The sequence below is a fragment of the Cyrtonyx montezumae genome, unplaced genomic scaffold (genome assembly GCF_038088225.1).
Source record: "Cyrtonyx montezumae isolate F1298 unplaced genomic scaffold, pur_monq_1.0 scaffold_3, whole genome shotgun sequence".
Classification (NCBI taxonomy): domain Eukaryota; kingdom Metazoa; phylum Chordata; class Aves; order Galliformes; family Odontophoridae; genus Cyrtonyx; species Cyrtonyx montezumae.
This window is the reverse complement of record NW_027072034.1, coordinates 110,657,798-110,677,869: the sequence shown is the minus strand read 5'-3', so window position 1 is coordinate 110,677,869 and position 20,072 is coordinate 110,657,798. Positions and strand designations below refer to the sequence as shown.

At 41.7% G+C, this 20,072-nt stretch overlaps 1 protein-coding gene across 1 annotated transcript in view; it reads left to right on the top strand.

Moving 5' to 3' along the window:
• Window positions 1-20,072, top strand: part of EP300 (E1A binding protein p300) — a 58,831-nt gene that overhangs the window by 8,735 nt on the left and 30,024 nt on the right. Inside the window, exons 2-6 of the mRNA XM_065742929.1 lie at window positions 5,053-5,711; window positions 13,176-13,352; window positions 15,433-15,694; window positions 16,450-16,563; window positions 17,469-17,705. Coding sequence (XP_065599001.1) covers window positions 5,053-5,711; window positions 13,176-13,352; window positions 15,433-15,694; window positions 16,450-16,563; window positions 17,469-17,705 — 1,449 coding nt within the window. The remainder of the gene's footprint in view (window positions 1-5,052; window positions 5,712-13,175; window positions 13,353-15,432; window positions 15,695-16,449; window positions 16,564-17,468; window positions 17,706-20,072) is intronic.

The following is a 20,072-nucleotide window of genomic DNA, read 5'->3' as shown; positions in this document are numbered from 1 at the left end:
CATAAGCGTAAATCTGTTCTCAAAATATAGTAAAACTCTCTCACACCCACTTGGTAGGAATCTTGAGAGTTTTTGCCTCTTTCTTAGCTTGCTTTTCCCCCACTAAAATTGCCTGAACATGTCTGACTTCATTTTCTGCCATTGCAGGTGCCGTGGGAATTGATGATTTTCTTTCATTAGTGCTTTGTTACCTATCTGTGCTTCACCTTTGCTTCTGCATTTTCATGGGCACCTGAGAGTTGCCTTGTGAGAATGCAGTTCAGTGTCCTGTTCTGCCATTTTTACTACTAGTGTTCTGGCCCTTTTATTTACTTATTTACTTAGGCACCTCAGTCAGTGCCTTTTAGGGCCTGTACTACTGGTGCTTGAGTAGCTGCTTACTCTTGGGTATTGGTTGTATCCTCTGGGCTTTTGTTCTGTTTGATTCCTGGCTATCTTTGATGTCACTGTACTGGGAAGATACTGTGCTCAGCACCTTATTGCTGCTATTTGCCTGTAAGCACAGCATAGGTATTGTGTTTTCTGCATAGTCTCTCATCATCCATGGCTCCTGTCAACCCTGTCACATGCATACTTTGCATTCAGTGTCCTGTAGTTAGCTGTGCTTATGTGATTTGTTGTGAACTGGAGGACTGTGGTATTATTTGATCCTCTGATTTATTTTTGGAACCCAGAAGTGTTTGTGCAAAAAGGGGGACTGCTCAGCAGCTTGATGTCTGTTCAGAATGTAATGTAGTCCATGGAATACAAGGGCAGGAACTGCAAGTCTCATTCCCTCTATACGGTTCAACAACAAGCTCTGGAGTGAGTTGTCTTACGTGGCTGACGTGGATTCTTCTGGCATCACTGTCAGCATGTGATGCTGTTTCTTCAGATATACCAACTCCTTCAAGATGGAGTGCTTCAACATGTTGAGGCTGTACAGTGCACATGAAAGTAAAGCATTCTGGGCTGGTTTGTAGCATGTAAGCAAGTTCTCGGGAGATTGACAGGATTCATTGTAGCCCTTTTGGTAGTACCAGGTAATCTCTGTTTGATAGAAATACCTTTTTTTTTTTTTATTCTGAAAGGTGACTAGAAATTTATTGTCTTAAACCAGAAATGAAAAGGGCTACTGACTGTAAACTAGAAAGCACGTAAGAGAAACTAATGTGCTGCTTAAATCCACGTGTGAGTTTCTTTGCTGACTAGTTAGTATAAATGTGTAGTCCTCGTGCTGTGGGCACTTTTGTCAGAAATCTCTACCTGACCTTGTGTGCTTTGACAACTGTTATGACTGGAGCTGCCTGGCACTATTGCAGTAACACTTGTTTGAAATACCTATGTTGGGACTTGGTTGAAAGGGCACTGATTTCTTAATGACTTAGGGGTTTTGATTGCTCACAGTGAATCTCTACGTGTTTAGGGGCCTTCTTGGTGTCAGGTGGTTTTCCATCCCAGTCTGGCAGACTCCTTGCATCATGCGGATCAGATGGTGTCAAAGGCAAACTTAGCAGAAGTGTTTGTAGGATCCAAAACCGAGGAAATAATACAGCATACACAAGGAAAAGCTAACGTGCTGATTTTTGCAGTTGCTCTCAAAGCAGAGGATACAGCTCATATGACTCAATCCAGGTGAGGTGGGCTGCTGCTACAAAAAACAGATGCACTCCATCTGCTGCTTTTCCTCACCCACTTTCTTGCTACAGATCTAACACAGCCACGGCAATTTGGCTAGTTTCTTGAAGTACACTTAGTACCCGCTTGGATGTTGTGTTTTAGAGGTACCTTCCATCTTTTGTAATCTTACATGGCAGTAGCCATCTATTTCACCTTCCTTTATTAGTGAGATGCACTAATGATTAATGCCATTAACAGCATAATGTGGAATCATTCTGTACTGCTGTACTGAGATTGAGTTCTAACACTTCCTGCTTGGTGATCCTGATGAGCTCTTAGGTCAGTCCGTGGCTGTTCTGTTCTGTGCCAGCTTCCCTGTCTGTGATTATGCACTGCAGTCTCCAATGGTTTATGAATCAGATAGCAAACCTTTGCAAGACTGTTCTGCCTCCTTCCCCTTCCTATTACCAGCTTTATTTTCTTAGTAATAAATCTTCGTGTGTGTCTTCAACGATAAAAGATTGAAGGGCTAGCAGTGGTGCTGGAAAGCCAGTCAGTTCTCTGAGTTGTTATCACCTCTGTCTTAAGCTATTCTGTTGGCTTGGATGTATTTGCCATGATTGTCACGTACTCAGAGCTGTCTGCCCTCTCCTTGTCAGCGTTCAGAGTGGTTGTAGGTAGGTCTCTATAGTGGGCTTTAGGAGAGCAGTATAAGTAAAGGACTGGAATGGGTTGAAACCTGTGCTATGTGCACACAAAGTCCTATTGTTCTGTACGATCCTTTGAGACTGTTCATGTTTCAGTCTTGTACCTGAGATCTTCTGCCTCCTGCCAGTTGACTAGAAGTGTGATTCCATAGCTGAGCAGACAACTCAGAGTTTTTCTTTTAATCTGCCTAGAGAGGACTTTGAAGTTAGCATTTTGGAAAAAAAGGGGGAAGGGAGGCGAACTCAGCATCAATGGTGCTTCGTTGGCATCATGATTCTGACTTGTAGGTGCAGTATTCTTATATCCTAACTCTTCCATTGCATGCTCATGCACAGAGAACACTGTGGTTGCCAGTCTTTGCAGGTTAGTTTCATACGTAGATAACAGGATGCTTTCTTTAAATTTTTCAGTGTAAAGAATGGGATAATCTCCCAACCATTTAGTTGTTCTGTTTTGATATGTTACTGTTGGTATGTTGTGTTGTGAGAAGTTAATAAAAAGAGAATTTAAGAACACGTAGTGTTTTTTGGCTTTCTGCTTCCTGCTTGTGGGTCTGCACCAAATCACCTTGCTGAGGACCTCTGTTAGCCTGCACCAGGATTCTTGGGTTGGATGGGAGCAAGTCAGCTTAGCAACTGGAAATATCCACTTGCTTGGTGGGGTGGGATTTTGAAAGAATGAGGTCTTTGGAGAAGCAGGTTAATATTGCCTTGTGCCGAAGGATGAGAGGATCTTTCTCTCTCAAAAAAAAAACAAATTGTGCTGCCCTTTTGCGGTAATATATCTGAAATAATTTAAATAAGTCTTTCTGAGTAAATATCTGGTGATAACTTGAAAAACAAGTTGTTCTTCATATTCAGATGGCTACTGACCAACTTCCAGGTGGTGTTGTGAATGGCTGAGTACGGAGTGGTCTGATTTCAGGGGATGTGAAGTGGGATTTTTGTTATGGGCCTCACTCTGCTGGAGTCTCTGTTGGAATAGAAGTTCTTGTCCATCTGCAGCCAGGTTTTAAATGCAGAAGAGCTTGGACTGAACTATATTTTTTTGCTTCTCTCATTTTGAAACTTCAAAAAATATTGATTGTATTGAAAAATTTGCAAGTGTCATTGAAGATAAGTCCTTACGATGTACCACGAAGCAGAACTTTTAGCACAACGTTTTCCTTACCAAAGAGTGGACTAGCTGATTTTAGCGGTTTAAGATACAGTACTTCAGTAGAAACTCTCACTCCATCTCTGGTGCTTTGTGGTGATGAAGAATACGTAAATGGAGCTATGCAGTCTCCTCTGTTTTGGTGTACATCAATACTTGCTAACCTCTTATCGTACTTTTAGAGTTCTAAAAAGTCATGATCTTATCTGTGATGACATTTGGGAGATTGCAGAAAAAGGAAAAAAAAGCCAACACCAACAAAACCCTTTGATTAGTACTGAAGTTTAGCAGTTTGGATTCAGTATTGTATGAAAGGTATAGAAGACGTTTCTAATGCTGGTCACTGTAGTCTTTTTCCATTAATATTTAGAACAAGTCATCTTTCAGTCTCTGTAAAATTCGCTGAAATTGACACTTCCTTCTCAGCAATTGCTGAAATAATGAGTGGTATTTTAGGTCCTTGATCTGAAGTTTTTGGAGATGCAGTGGAAGACCTACAGAGCATCCATGAAGTGACCTTTCTGTCAGCAGTGATGGTGAATTATTTCCACAGTTAAGATTAATTTAAAAAACAAAAACCCTTCACTGTGTATTCCCAGATTCTGAATACTAAACTTTACAGCCTAATTAGTAGGGGTAGCTACGTTGTACAATAGCTCTGCTGTTAGCCATAAACTTTCTAGATTGCTTTTGTTTTAGCTGCCATAGATTAAATACATGGATCACGGTGCATGCTACCTCCACAGACATAGGAATTTCTTTTCTTGATGAATTTGATAGATACTGTGTAATATTCTCATATCTGTGCATCCTAAGTAGTAATTTTCTCTACTTCATTACTTGCAGATTACTTTGCAAGGGATCTTGTGATATGAGTTTTATATTTTCAGTGTTTTTTGGTTTGTTTTTTTTTTTAATCCTAAAGTGTTTTCACAGCTTTATGGCCAGGAGGGTTATTTTGATTGTTTTCTGACTATGCTCATTGTGGGAAAAATACTAGCTATTCCATGAAGCTCAGTTTAATCGTGCAGGTCTGTGCTGGGAAGGGCTGGATGTAGAAAATTGAAAGAAACAACCAAACAACAACAAAACTGTTTACTTTGTACAGTTTTATAAGTGTTTTCTGAAAAGCATGTAACAATATTAGTTGTCTCTTCCTGAAAGTGATACTTCAGTGAAAGCTTAAAAATTAAGGTACTCCTTTCTCATCAGTGCTTTAATTCTTGTTAATGACAGTTGCCTAATTCTATTGATGGAGTATGGAATGTTAATAGTTTTTCTCTCCTTTCCTTCAAATTTCCTGAGTTTGGAGATCATGTTCTAAGATCCCCAGTGATTTTTCAAATAAGCTGTTGTAGGAAAGTCAAGTAGAATGTTCGTCTCCGATTTAGGCTTGGTAAGGTTTAGAAATTACTTTTATGATGACTAATTGGGATAGTTTTCAATAATAATTGATAGAAGAATTCCTCTGGAACATAGCAAGTGAATTTTTGATAGTTAGGTGATCAAAAAAATTGATGAACGAGGTTATCATTCAAAAAGACACCTACTGTTGTTTGCACTGACCTTGTAAAACTTCTTGTTTTTCAGATTTTGGATCATTATTTGATCTCGAACATGACTTGCCAGATGAACTGATCAGCTCCACGGAACTGGGACTCACCAATGGTGGTGACATTAATCAGCTGCAGACCAGCCTTGGCCTGGCACAAGATGCTGCCTCTAAACACAAGCAGCTGTCAGAACTTTTACGGGCTGGTAGCTCCCCAAATCTCAATATGGGGGTTGGTGGCCCTGGCCAGGGCATGGCTGGCCAGACTCCACAAAACAGTCCTGGAATGGGAATGTTGAACAGCATGGTGAAAAGCCCCATGGCACAGGCTGGGTTGACTTCTCCCAGTATGGCAATGGGTACAAGCGGACCAAACCAGGGTCCTTCAGCCCAATCTACAACAGGAATGATGCCAACAGTAAACAGTCCAGTTAACCAGCCTGGCATGGGAATGAACACAGGGATGAATGCTGGCATGAATCCTGGGATGTTGGCAGCAGGCAATGGACAGGGGGTGATGCAGGGGCAAGTCATGAACGGTTCGATTGGAGCAGGCAGAGGGCGACCAAACATGCCATACCCAAACCCAGGAATGGGAACTGCTGGTAACCTGTTGGCTGAGACACTGCAGCAAGGCTCTCCGCAGATGGGGGGACAGGCTGGACTGAGGGGGCCACAGCCTGGAGCCATGAACAAGGTAAGGCAAGCTAAGCTTGACTTTAGTACCTTCACATCATTTTATTTTATCTGCAATAGAGATTATATGGAATAGGGTTTTTGTCTTTTAAAAGAGTCCTGGATCTTGTGGTAAATAATTCATATTGACAAAGTGGTATTTATGACAATCAGGGGAAGCAAGAAGTTACTCAGTAAGCATGGTTGTTGCTAGATTAAGCAGTGTTTGTTTCATTTTGTTTTTCTTAATTCGGTGGATTACAATGTTATTGTAAACTTAACTTGGTAGAATTTGTTCTGTTTCATGCTTTTGTCCACAGCTGTATTTTCCCATCTAGTGCAGTGAGTGTGATGGGAACAAAATGGGATCTTTTAGAAGTTGTGATGCCTAATGACAGTATTTGCTGCCTGAGAGCAGATGAGAATTGGGTTGTGCTATAGCAGATGAGAAGAGGCATATACAAGTTGGAATGGGCTGATGTGCAGTATGTGTTAGGACATACGTTGGCCTTATAGAGAAGTACGTACTTGAGTTATTGGAGAAAGAATGCTTGTGTGAATGCCTACAAACAGGAGTTGGCTTCTTAAAGACTGTTCATTTGCACCTAGCTCTAGTTTTTAGTTCGGAAAGGTTTTGTCTACAGGAGAGTAAATTAGAAAGCCGAGGAAAAACCTTTTTTTATGGGGGGGGGGGGGGAGGATGGATATGCTTTTGTTAAATAAGAGGTTTGAATATAGCTGTTGTGGAGTTGCTCTGGAAAAGTGAGAGGAGCCCAAATGATTTAAGTTACAAGTTGTTTAAAATTTGTCTTAACCTTGCACAAATAGCTTCACTAGCAGAGGGAAACAGATGAATATTGCATAAGTTTTTGAGTTTTGATTTAAAAAGCCTAGAAAATAAGTGAACACTTCGTTTGATAGGGTTATTTTGTGTTTATTGGTTAATGAGTTTTTAGAATGATTGAATTCTGCTGTTGACGATTTTGCTATGTTTTAATGTACTAAATAAAATGTTAATATCTTATGAGCATTATTAAGATCTTTATTTATCTTAGCTGCTTGCTTGAGCTCAGTGTGCTGCTAACTTTGGTTCCAGTATTTGTGGGCAGCAATAAGTTAATTCTGCGGTCTGTTCATCTTATGTAGTTTTGCTTGATAAGTGCTTTGTTGCAAAGTCCCATTGTTACAGTAGAAAAATCACTATGTAGTTCATAGTGGAATGAAATATTTGGAAATGTTTTAGTATTGGAATTGGTTGTTTACTTTGTTATACTTCTGTCTTCAAAAAGCTGTATTCGGAGGTCTGAAATTAACGTATTGAGTTTGAGGGTGAAACGTAACATCTTGATCCTTATTTATCAAACCAAAAGCGGAGCTTTAATCTGTTAAAACAACAATGAAACACCATGTCCTTTATCTAGGAGAAATCAAGGAAATTTTTTTGGCTGAGGTAGTTCAAAACGAAGCTGCCTTCGTGGCTTCTTACAATCCTGCCTGGTGCTTTACACTTCAAGTAAGCAGCATCTTGTGCTTTGGGGGATCTACCCCAATGCATAACTTTTGCTTTTTTGCTTACAGTCTCAGGCTAATTTAAAAAATAAAAAGGAAAAAAAAGCTTGGGGGTAAAGTTCTTTAATTGTTGAGAAAACAGTTGGAGACTTGTAGGGTGAGCTCAGTGGGGACAGCCTGCGTAAAGCTGCTCCGACTGCCGGATGAGAAAGCACGGTCTGAAATGGAGGCTGAAATTCCAGAATGTCTTCAATTGGTTTGGCTGCTGGCAGGGAGCCTGTGTTTCACTTCATGCAGCGGAGTTAGTGCAGTCTGACAACAGGCATGTCGGACCGCTTTATCTCTCCTCCCATCTGCTTTTGTTTTTCCCCCACCTACAAATCTTCAAAAAGTAGATGAAAACATAGGATCCTAAGCAGTTGTTTTCAAAAGCTTTTATTTTTTTTTTTAGTTGATAAACTTAGCACGGTGTTGCTGCTAACGTGGGAGTTTGTGGAGTAACTTTCGTATGTTTCTTTCATCACTGTGAAAATGGGCATTTTTTCAGAGCTGTCCTTTAGTAGGAGGGGGGAAAAAGTAGACAAGAAGCTTGGGCTGTGTTTGGTGGCATTGTTTTGGCTTTCCAGAGTCAGCCCTTTATGTGGTAGGAGGTTGCTTCGGGTAGTCCTTCAGTAAAACAGGTGTGTCATCCCGTTGTGACTTTTACAGACAAGTAGCATATGTTTGATGGGATGTTAGCTTACTGGGAGGGAGGAGGTTGTGCTCTTCTAATGGTGAGGATGAGCTCCAAGTGGTCCTGGATTTGAGCAGCAGGGTGGTCACGCTTCTGCTTTGTTCTGCTGTCCCACGGAGCTGCTGAAGTATTTTCTTCCTCTTCTGAAAGGCGGGCGGCAGTGGACGCTCACTGTGCATGGTAGGCGTGTTCTTCACTTTCCTAGTTGTGTTACTTTGGTTGTTGGTTGTTTTGGTTTTTTTTGCACTTGAAATCCCAAATGCCCATAACCAATTGATTTGAGGTCAAGAGATACGCACAAACTTGAATTGTCATAATCAGCCACTTGTGGTGTGGTCCAGTGCTGTAGCTTTATGTACGCTGCAAGCAATCTGAAGTACAAGCAAGCATTCCTGTCTCTGTAGCATAGTTGTGCTGAGAAATGAATCCAGGCTTAAAGCACACCTGGTCATTAAAATAAAAAAAGCTGTAATTTGAGTTTCCTGGTGCACCTTAAATGCACCTGATGTTAGGGGAGGAGGGTGGCTGAAGGAGGGGTACTGTGGCAGGGCCTGCCACAGTACTGGGGTGGCTTCAGCCTAGGAGGAATATTTGGAGAGGAATGGAATTAGAACAAGTTTTGCTTTCTTGAATAGCTTTTTGTGTGATGGTTGCTTATTGTGTGCAGAGGGCAGACATTCCTATTACTCTTAAAATAGAGTTTTGGAAACTGTTTGTAATGCTTTGATTCTTTCACTGTTCAGGCTTTTTTTTTTTTCCTTCAGACTTTTTATTTCACTAGCTAGCCTTCCAGTTCTGATTTAAGAGTAAACAGTGAGCTTAGGCTCCGCAGTAAGTAAAGAACAAGTTCATCTTTTCTGTTTTGAGCCATTCTGCATTTGCAAGTATATATAGTTAAACCCTTAGTGTGGCTCTTCCTCTGGGCTCCTTCTGCAGTTCCCAGTTGTTGATGAGGTCTTACAGTCCAGCCTCTTGTTAGAGAGCCAGGCCCTTTACGAAGTGCCAGGTCCATCTGACCTTCAGGCCATTTACACTGGGTCTTCCACTGATCCCTGCAATGCTCTCATCATAAAAGGTACTCAAAGGCAGTCCAGGTGAGTAGGGGAGCTGCTGCCTTGGGCAGCAGGGGGTTTTGGTTGGGTTGTTTTGCTCGTGTGTGAAATTACTTGAAACATTTAGAACTGGTGTCAATTCTTTGTAGTTTGGCTTGTTGTTTGAGTATGCACAGAGCTCCCTCCTCTTATGACTGGAGGCAGTATTCTGTTTTATCAGTGCTTAGCACTTTTATTAAGAATCAATTGTCCTATTTCACAAAGACAACTATTTAGACCTTTTTTCTTTTTAATAAAGCAGTAAGAAATGACCTGTTGAAAGTTGCAGAGATTGAAAATCATGACAACCCCCAACATCAAATTTAGATAAAGAAAATAAAAACCAACTTAATATATTATGTTAGCATATTGTGTCATGCTTTGGGCAGCAGAAGTTTACTGTTATTGGTTGCTTTATTTGCGGCAACCATTTGACTCAATGTGCAAGTGTACTGTAGCATTTAGATTCTGTGTCTTAAGTGTGCCCTGTGGTCAAGTATTAATTCATTGAAAGTGTAGTTGCACTTGGGGTCCTTTCCTTTTTCTTCTATGATGTGAAAGATAGATAATTGCTCACTTTGCCCAACTATATGGGGGAAGTGCCTTTGAGGGAGAAAGGGAGCAGGAAGGCTTTGTCTTCAGGGATCTAAATTTGAGTGGATAGGGGAGTTTCTCACACAAATGGCAGTGAAATAATGCTTGTGTCTTACAATAGGTACCTTAGAACATAATGTGGTCAGATGCAGAGAATAACCATCATTAACAGTCCTTGGGAAGACTGTAGCAGATATCTCTGGCACAATTTTGTTAGACTGTATCTGGGTCCAATAAAGGTTTATCAGAGTTGAATGGCATCAGAAAGTGGTATACAATAAATCAGTTACAAGCTCTCCTCTTTAAAGAGCTAGCTGGAATTTAATAAAAATAACTTCCTGGTTTAGGAAAGTTAATTAATTTCTACTTGCAAAGATGGAAAGATTACATCAGTGTGCTCTTAAACTAGTGCATGTACTACAGTTAACCCTATAGAGATGCATAGCTGATAGTGCAAATGTTGGGTTAGTTCAATTAACGTTATCAAAACTTAACTGGAGGCAGGAAAATAAAGTACAGTTGTTTTCTGCTGTGCATAGGGGGTGTAAGCATTTGAGATTACCTTTGCCAACTAGAAGCCATGTATTGTCATCTTTTGCTTCACTGCCTTTTATCTCTTCTCTCCTTTATTGTGAGGTGCCTCTGCTTTGCTGTCTGAAGGCCTCATGTATGTGATGGAGGGAACCTGAGGCTGTGAGGAGAGAGAGAGGTAGATGGCAGATGGAGTGGATTAAGAAGGGCAATGGGACGAGCAGTGGAAGGAGGAGCGCAGAGGTAGCACTCACTGACTTGGGGCCACGATGCAGCCACATATGTTTTTACATGGCATTGTGAAGGAAGGAAGCCTTGTCTCAAGCAATGCCACCTGCACCACCTTGCCTTGGCTGGCTCTTCAGTGCTTGATGGTGTACCTGCCCCTCACTTCCAATAACTCTGACTTAATGGTGAACTGTATGTTGGTCCTTCTGTGTTTACTTTTTTCCAACTGACAAACTCCGAGTCTGCAGGATTGTTTTTTTTTTTCTTATCTTCCTTCTATGATTAGTTATTAGGTTGCTTGGTTCTCCCTGTTTGATATTCCCCCCACACACGCACATACAGTTTCCCTTTTGTCCACGTTTCCCGATGTGCCACATCAAATGACACTAGCATGCTCCTGCTTCCAGTGCCGGGGTCACTGATGAGGCCCTGTGATCCTGCTGTGAGGAAGCTGCCATGTGCACCTTCCCTTGACTCAGCCCAGAGCTGTGTGTGCATTGTCTGCCTCACATCAATGGGTCAGTGACAGCAGGATTGGGGATGCCACTGTGATGCTCAGCTGTGGATCTGGCAGCTGTCAGTCTTATCTGGACCAAGGAATGGCTGCTTATTTCCCCCAGGAGACTGAGGTGGCTGGGGCTTTAATGCACTGCCTGAGAAGGGTTTGCACGTGGCTTTTGGGTTCACTTTGCAATGCCTGCCCTCCAACCTGGCCAGGCCTTATGTTTCTGCCGTGCAACCCCCTTGTTGGTGGCGGCAGACGTGACACCCCAAGCACTGCCACTGACTTATGCCTGAGAAACTTTGTGCTTTGCCAGACGTGATCTATGATAACAGTGGAGAAAATCCCTCCGTTTTCATAAGCTGAGCATCTTGCTTTCTCTCCTGATGACATCAGCATTTGAAAATGTGCCTTCAGCCTTCAAATCTGAATTGTTGGGTTAGTTTTGGTTTAAGGCTGGTAGTAGCATAAGTTATTCAAGTTCTGTGGGGTAGTGTTAGTGATGGCCAACATAGTATATGCTATAGCACACAGTATCTGCTCTGGTTTTCTCAAGACTCACTGTGGGAATTATTTCCTTATAGTTGAGCTTTGAATCTGTTGCTCAGTTTTAGGCAGCAATGACAACAGGGAAATGTCCTCAGAGATACCAGAGCACTTGACTCCCTGTAGCATTAAGGGCTTGGGTCTCACCTGTGTCGTTTTGGGCAGCAGCTGTTTGTCACCACATGTGTTTTAATCACAGCTGAGACGTGGCAGTGGCAGCACTAAGGTAGACAAAGGAAGCAACTGTAGTTTTTCCTAGTTGTTGTAGAACTTATCTGCCACGTGTAGAAGTTATTTTCATTTCTCTCTAATGAATTACTGCTATGTGATTCTTGTTACTGCTTGGAGTGGGGGGAAGGAACTGTCATCAGGTATCAGACAAGTTAATTTCCTTGAAGTGTCAGGTTTTTTCAGTAAGGTTTGTGCCACTTTTCCTGTAGTGCTGCTTTGATTCAGCTTTATTTTACGAATGTGAGTTGAAGGCTGTTGTAATAGATTAGCAGAAACTAAAACCCAAAAGAAGAAAACTTTGGGTAATCACAGGTAATCTCTGGGCACGTAGGTTGCTTTTCTGTGCAGGTTGGAGAGACTTGATGAGGAGCAGGAACAAAGTGCTTCTACTAGGGGAAGAGAGTCTGAGAGCAAGTGCAGGAGTTATCAGAAAGATGCATGACATAGGAGCTTGCATTTCTTGATTAAGTCTGGGCATTTTCCTCGATGCAAAAAAGCAACAAACAGCCTGAACACTGAGACACATGTTAATGTGAATTGAAATGCCACATCTCCCTGAAGTATTTTTTTGGCTTTCTTATTGTGAGTTAAGGCTGCTCAAGAATCCTACTGGAGTAATGTTGAGAACTTGGTAGTCTTAACAAAGAACTCCAGTTTTCCTGGTCTTCTTCTATTGCTAGTTGTTTGGTCTGTGAAGGCCAGTTTTTCTATGAAAACTAGATAGGAATAGAATGGAAAAAGTCAGAGGGCAAGCTACTTCATGGGCAGGATTGATCCTGTTCCAAGGCAACAACTATATGTTCTGTTAGGCTAAAACTGTTAAGAATGCAAATAGTTGATGCATAGTGCAGAAAGGAACATACAGCGTGTATCAGTCTGCTTCCATGGTATGGTTTGATGGCTTTCTTTTATTTGCAGCATTCCTTCCTACCATCTCAAGTAGTGCTTGCTGCAAGCAAGCTACAGTGCCACTGTGATTGTAGTGTTACCTGTCTGTGGTGTATTCTTAAATTGAAATCTACTGTGTGCTGAAAATGCAGACATGAGTTGTTATAGTCCTCTGGAGTGGAGCTGTGGGAGTGCTGACAGTTGGGTGGAAAGTATTTGGGGTAAACCTTGCTGATATGAATGAAAGGAATATTAGTCTCCTTTTGGAGCCTACACATGCAGGAAGCAGAAAATTTCTTCTGTATTCCAGTGTACAGTTTTGTGATTGAGAAACTGACAGAAGAAATCTGTTGAACTAAATGTTTTCTGAAGAATCAGGCCAGTTCCAACCAATCTTACTTCAGGGTTGATAGCTTGGCCTTGCTGTGTTTATAGGAGCAGTCAGACTGAGAAGTAAATGTTGTGTGATGGGTGTAAATATATGCACATGAGGGAGCAAGGGAAGCACATGGGTAGGGATTGCTTTGCAGCTGTTTCATGGCTTTGATAGCCTTTGCTTCTCTGAAATACTCATTTGCCTTTTGAATTGTGAACTGCATTCTTACTTGATCGTCTTGCCATTTTGATTCCTAGATGGGAATGATGAGCAATCCCAGTCCTTATGGTCAGCCATATAGTCAGAATACTGGGCAGCAGATTGGAGCCAGTGGTCTTGGACCTCAGATGCAGAATAAGACTGGACTGCAAAATAGCTTACCACAGTTTCAAATGGACAAGAAGCCAGTTCCTGGGACGGGAATGCCTAACATGGTAAGTAGAGTGAAAGGTATCTCCAGCAAATGCTGTGGCAAACCAAAGCAGAACAATGTGCAGTGCACAGATGCTGCCATGTTAGAAGTTTTGTAGCTGTAAATGTGTTCTGAATCTATGCATCGCGTATTTGCTTAAGCTCCTAAAATGGCTGATATGTAGGAGAGAGCTGAGCTGTGTTCTCTCTGTTAAGTTGCACCTCTGCTTTTTACCCTTCAAACCCTGTTAGCAGCAGAAATAAAAAGGAGCTCCATATCTGGTTACCTTTCACTACTTGTATGGGCACCTCTGCCCTCCTATCCCATCTCTTGTGGTTGATTCACTGGGTTCCTTCTCAGTGTAGTTTTGTCTTGGGGATTGTTTTCCTGCTTGTACTTGCTGATGCTTTTGGGAGAAGTAGTTCTTCTCAAATGTATTACGTGTGATAGCGTATAGAAGCCCCACTTGGCTGTTTATTCCTGTTGTGCTCTTACAGGAGCATGTGCAATGGTCCTGGTGTTACTGCAGTAGCACTGTTGTTTCCTCATTCCCCCCAGCACTGTGGCTGCAGCAAGGCTTGAAGAAAGGGGAAGTGAGTGGTGGAAAAAGTGGATGACCTAATGTTGTAAATGACAAACATTAGATTGCCTAGCTTGAATTTAACAGTAGTGCCAAGGGCTGAATATGTTTGCCTTGTTATTCTAAGGCGCTAAATTGTTTAGGGGGAAGAGATGCAATATGTCCCACTGTAGTTGGTTTTTTGTTTTTGTGTACATATATTCTTGGTTGTGAAACAGAGTTGTGCTTCTGAATATAGCCTGTGCTTTTTACCACTTCATATGTTAGATTGTTTACCTCCTTGGGAATCAGTCTCTTGACCTGAGTAGTTTGCTGAAAAAATGCTTTGTGGTAAATTTGTATCTCTGAATTAAAGTTTCATTCCTTGAATTTTATTTAAGTTGAACACAAAATATTAGAATCGTAGTGCTGCTAGTTGGATATATAAACCAATAAAGAAACTGCCAAAACTTATGATCAAGGTTTTGTTCAGTTCAGAACATGTAACTGTTGAAGTTGAGTTGCTACACAGCTGGACCTAGGAATGAAGAACTGCTGCTATCTCTCTTGTCATTTAGAATGACATACTGCAAAAAGGAAGCTACAGTTGTAATGGAGCTTAGAAAAGCCCTGAAGGGACTGAGTAACTGGTAGAGTCTCCCTGCAAAATGAAAGGTTAATATTGCTATGGAAGAACTGGAGTTCAGGAATGCAGGTAGTTAAGCTCTAAAAAAAAAAACAACAAAAAAAAAAACCAGAAACTGGAGGTCTTCATTAAATGTTCCTTAAAACTTTCTGGAAGCAAAGAGTCCATTACATTTGAAGGCTTTTGAAGTGAAACAAGCAAAACAGAGTTTCCAAGTCTCTTTTCTTTGCTGTGTACTTATCACACTTCATCTGGAAGAAAGAGGAAGAAGTAGTAGGTGTTGCCTTATTTGACATTAGTTCTGTGACATGCATTGTGCTGAAGTTGTGCTTCATCTTTAGCAGTGACTAGCAAATGCTTTTTCTGAATGTGTACATACAAGCTTCCTAGTGGTAAAAGGTTCCCTTAAGTGTCCCTTTTCATTCTACTCTATTAGGATTGATCAGTTGAAGTGCTCAGTATAAGCAGGGGGAAAATTTTTCCTTCAAAACAGTGCTTTCCTCCGCTCCTGCAAGAATTGTGGATGCAACTTCGTAACCTCCAAAAGAAGATTTGAGGCCCCGGTGCTCTTAGAACTTTGTAGCTGGACTAGCAGCAGGCACTAACCTGCGAGCATGTGCAAAGTGAAGTTCTGCTGGTCTTTGATAAGGCAAGAGCTAGAGGTAGGGAGGATATGATATGAAGAAGACATTGTAGTTGACAAGTGAAGTATTGCCAGCACTGTTGTTGGGAAGTGTTTGATATGGATCATCCAGAACAGGTAGGAGAGGTATTCCCTTGATCACACAGTGTAGTAGTTCTTCATATATATATATATTTCCTTTTTGGTGTTTCTATGCTAAATTGGCGACTCATAAATAAATTTATTCCTGGACATTTATTTTCTCCTTCCTCCAGGGTCAGCAGCAGGCTCCCCAAGTTCAGCAAGCTGGGATAGGGCCAGCAGCTTCACAAGGAATGGGGTCTGGAGCACCGACAGCAGATCCAGAAAAGCGTAAACTCATTCAGCAACAACTAGTTCTCCTCTTACACGCTCACAAGTGTCAGCGGCGAGAACAGGCCAATGGTGAGGTGCGGCAGTGCAACCTCCCTCACTGCCGAACCATGAAGAATGTCCTCAACCACATGACACATTGTCAGGCTGGCAAATCTTGCCAGGGTAAGTGGAGGAGGAGTGGTTATATAGATGTGGTCAACCTCTGCGAGACCAGAAGGGCTCATGGTAAAAGATGGAGAACAAGTGGGTGGCTTGGGAAATTGAATTTTTTTAACCTGTCTATCCCCTTAGGGATGCAAATTATAACCTCCCCCTCAGTCTTTAAAAGTTTAGTCAAGTTAAGGCAAGATTACACTTTTTTGAAGATATTATTGACATTATTGAAGATATCTTGTTTAATGTAGTGACTTACTGCAAGATCTTTTGGATGCTGTCTTCTGATAACAGCAGGTACAAAGGAGGAATCTACAAGCAAGACTCTGTTTCCCCTAAATGGAAGGAACAAATCTTAAGCAATAGCTAGACAAGAATTAAGCTGGTTATGTCTCTAGTGGACTCCTAATCTATCCTAGAAGCCAAGGGAAATATGTGCTCTTTTTGTTAGCCTAGTTGCACTTGCCTTGTGCCAGTGCTGGCATCTTAATTGATTCCATGTGCCCAGTCCCTTATGTATACGGTGTTGTCCTCAGAGCTAGGCTTGGAAATATAAGATAGAGATTCCAAGCAAATTTAATTGAGCCAATCTAGCTACAAATTCAGGGCTAGATAATACTCAACTACCTCAATTCGTCCTTTACTGAACTGTGATGTAGACGTGTGCTTTGAGAGGAATAGCTACTCCCTACCTAGACTGTATTGGCTGTGTGGAGATGCTGGCATTAGTTTGTAAAGGCTTCTCATTCCTTTCCCTTTCTCAGTGGCACATTGTGCATCTTCTCGACAAATCATCTCGCACTGGAAGAACTGTACAAGACATGACTGTCCTGTGTGTTTGCCTCTCAAAAATGCTGGGGACAAAAGAAACCAACAATGTAAGTCTGCGAGGGATATTTGTGTGTTGGATAAACCATAAAATGCATGTTGGGAGTTGCTTGTACCCTGGTGACTATGCTCTTTGACCTGGGAATACGTAGTACAATTGTCATCTTACTTTGGAGTGGCAGAATATTTTTCTGCTTCTGATAGCTAGTTTTTGTGGAAGCTTTGTAACTTCCACATCTATTGGATTTTTCTGTCAGGAGTGTGGTAAGGGTGAACAAGAACTGTAGGACTTTCAACCAGTTGATTTGTTTTTCTCTACCACCTGTTGGAGCTGGTGATCTTCTGGAAGCAGACATGCACACAGAGAGCATTGTGCCATTTCAGTGTTGAGCTTTGATGTTCTGTCTTCCTCTGTTTTCATTATGTCTTTTTTTCCCTCCTCCCCTTTCTGTCTTCTTAGTCTTCCTGCCAAAATTTGCAAGATTTCTATCCCTGAGTTAACTGTATCTTCATTGTTCCTGATGTTATTTTGGGTTCTTCGCATGACATGAACTGGGATTTTTCTTGTTCTAAGAAAATAGCCATTATGATGAGTTAATTGTTGTTGAAGAGCTATACCGTTTTGCCTTTAACCTCTGAAATGTGCCTCTGTTCTCAGTTTTGAGCAAACAACGTCCTAAATACATAAGGATTTATTCTCAGCAGCTCAGAAGGAAAACAATGTTATTGAAATGGATTGCTTGGGTCAAAATTTGTTCTTCCTTTTCACAACTTTTCCAGACCTGGTGTCCTCATATCATATGAGGAATACAAATTCAAATACAACTACAATGGCGTTCTTGCACTGTCCTATGTGACATTTTGTTTCTAAACAACCAGTAGTCTCTTCCTTCTTTTTGTAGACCTCTTAAACTGCCTCCTACTGTCTTTACTAACTTTGGTGCATCTCTTCCAGCACTACTGGGTGGAGGTGCAGTAGGACTTGCAAATACCGGCTCCGTGGGCGTGGGACAGCAGACTACGCCCAGCATAAGCACTACCAGTCAGATAGACCCCAGCTCCATCGAGAGAGCTTATGCAGCCCTTGGACTAACCTATCAAGGGAACCAAATGCAGACACAGTCTCAGGCTCAAGTGAAGAATCAACAACAAGGACAGTCACCCCAGGGTCTGCGCCCAATGAATCCTATGAGTAAGTTAATCTGTCAGTGTTAAAGTACAAACTAAGGCAATTTTCCTGTACTGTCTCTGATGGAAACTTTCTTACCTACTACCTGAATTCAGATTGTTAACTTGCAAAACGTATGAATTTGCAGTATTTTAGGCATGAAATATCAAGCTGCACACAGAACAGGAGACTTTAGAGGGCCCAAATGTCTTCTCTTAGAAAACAAACTTTCTGGGAAAAGAATGTTTTTTGGAAAAAAATACTTCTGGGGGGAAGGAACTGATTTTTCTGAAGTGTGTTACTTAATGTTGTTTTGGTACTATTATTTCAGTGTCTGCAGCTTTTTGAGTTTTTAATTGGAAATGCATGCATTTGAATGTCCGTGTTCAGATGTGCTTCCTTGTCACTTGGATGGTAGCATTTAATAGTTGTTTCTCAGATCTGCAAGGCTAGTTTTAAGAAATGAAAAGCAGTACATTCCTGTCTCTCTGAATTCTGTCATATGGATTCATGTAACTGTAAACTGTGTGGCTTATTGTAAAACCACACAAGACTACATAGGAATTTAAATTTGAAGTGCGTTCAATTGTGCCCTGGCTATCATTGGTGTCAAAGTAGAATCATAGAATCACCAAGACCTACAAGATCATCCAGTCCAATTCTTAACTTATCACCAATAGCTCTCTCAACCATATTCCTCAACACAATGTCTAAATGTTCCTTGAACATCTAGAGGGTTGGTGACTCCACTGCCTTCCTGGGCAGCCCATTCCAGTGCCTGACCACTCTTTTGGAAAAGTAGTATTTCTTAATGTCCAACCTAAACCTCCCCGGTGCAATTTGAGGCCATTCATTGTAGTCCTATTGCTAGTTACAGGAGTGAAGAGGCTGACTCCCAGCTCACTGCAACCTCCCTTCAGGTAGTTGTAGAGAGTGATAAGATCTGCCCTGAGCTTCCTCCTCTCTAGACTGAACAATCCTGGCTCCCTCAGCCACTCCCCATCAGAGTTGTGCTGCCGACCCCTCACCAGTTTCGTTGCCCTTCTCTGAACACATTCCTGGGCCTTGATGTCTTTATTGCAATGAGGGGCTCAAAACTGAACACAGTACTTAAGGTGTGGCCTCAACAGTGCTAAGTGCAGAGGGGCAGTGACTTCCCTGCTAGCAACACTATTTCTGATACAAGCCAGGATGCCGTTGGCCTTCTTGGCCACCTGGGTACACTGCTGGCGCATGTTCGGCTGAGCATTGACCAATACACCCAGGTCCATTTCCTCTGTGCTATCTTCCAGCTGCCCTGCCTCAAGCCTGTAGTGTTGCCTGGGGTTGTTGTGGCCAAAGTGCAGGACTCAGCACTTGGTGTTGTTGAACCTCGTCCCATTGGCTTCAGCCCAGCTATTCAGTCTGTCCAGATACCTCTACAGGGACTCGCTACCCCCAAGCAGATGGGTGCTTCCAGCCAACTTGGTGTCCCCTGCAAAGGGTGAAGGGGAGAGATCAGGTTGGTCAAGCAGTACCTGCCCTTCGTGAACCTGTGCTGGCTAGGCCTGATCCCCTGGTTGTCCTGCACATGCCGTGTGATCTCCCTCGAGGTCATCTGTTCTATAACCTTCCCTGGTACTGAGGTCAGGCTGACAGGACTGTAGTTCCTCAAATCCTCCTTACAAACCCTCCTTGTAGATGGGAGTCGTGTTGGCAAGTTTCTAGTCTTCTGGGATATCTCCAGTTGTCCAAGAACACTGGTAGATGATGGCTAAGTTAAACCCTGAATGTTCAGGGAGGGCCAAGAAGAGTTAGCATTTGGTTGCAGTTTGTGCTGTCTCTGCACCAAAGGATCTTATGCTCATGAGTTACTCACAAAGACTGTTGGATAGTGTAGACTTGTTAATGAGGTGATTGATCCTCATGGGTTTCTTGCAGCTTGTATACTGCTAAAAACTCCCAGTATGAAAAGCATTTGTTTTAAATTGAGTCCTGAGAGCTTATTCTTAGAAAAACTAGATAAAAATTACAATTTTCAATTCTTCATTAGTATTTTACAAATATATGAATTTCTAGAAGCTCCAGGAAGTTATAGGGAAGGGCTTGGGAAATTTAAAGTAGAGTGTAATCCTTTTTTTTTCTTCAAGTTGAATGCTTCTGTGTGTATTTGTTTTTTTTAATATACAGGCATAAATGACTATTCTTTTTTACTGAGCACTCTTTTTATCACTAAAAAAAAAAGCCAAAGAGGTGGGTTGAAGAGTTCTTGGAGAGTGAAGAAGTGAAGCTTAATGTAGAAAGGACAAGCATGGAGAGTGTAGACTTTTCACTTGTTTCATTATTAGGAGTGGGAATTAAAACAGCCGAGGTAGGAATCATAGAAACATAAAATGGTTTGAGTTGGAAAGG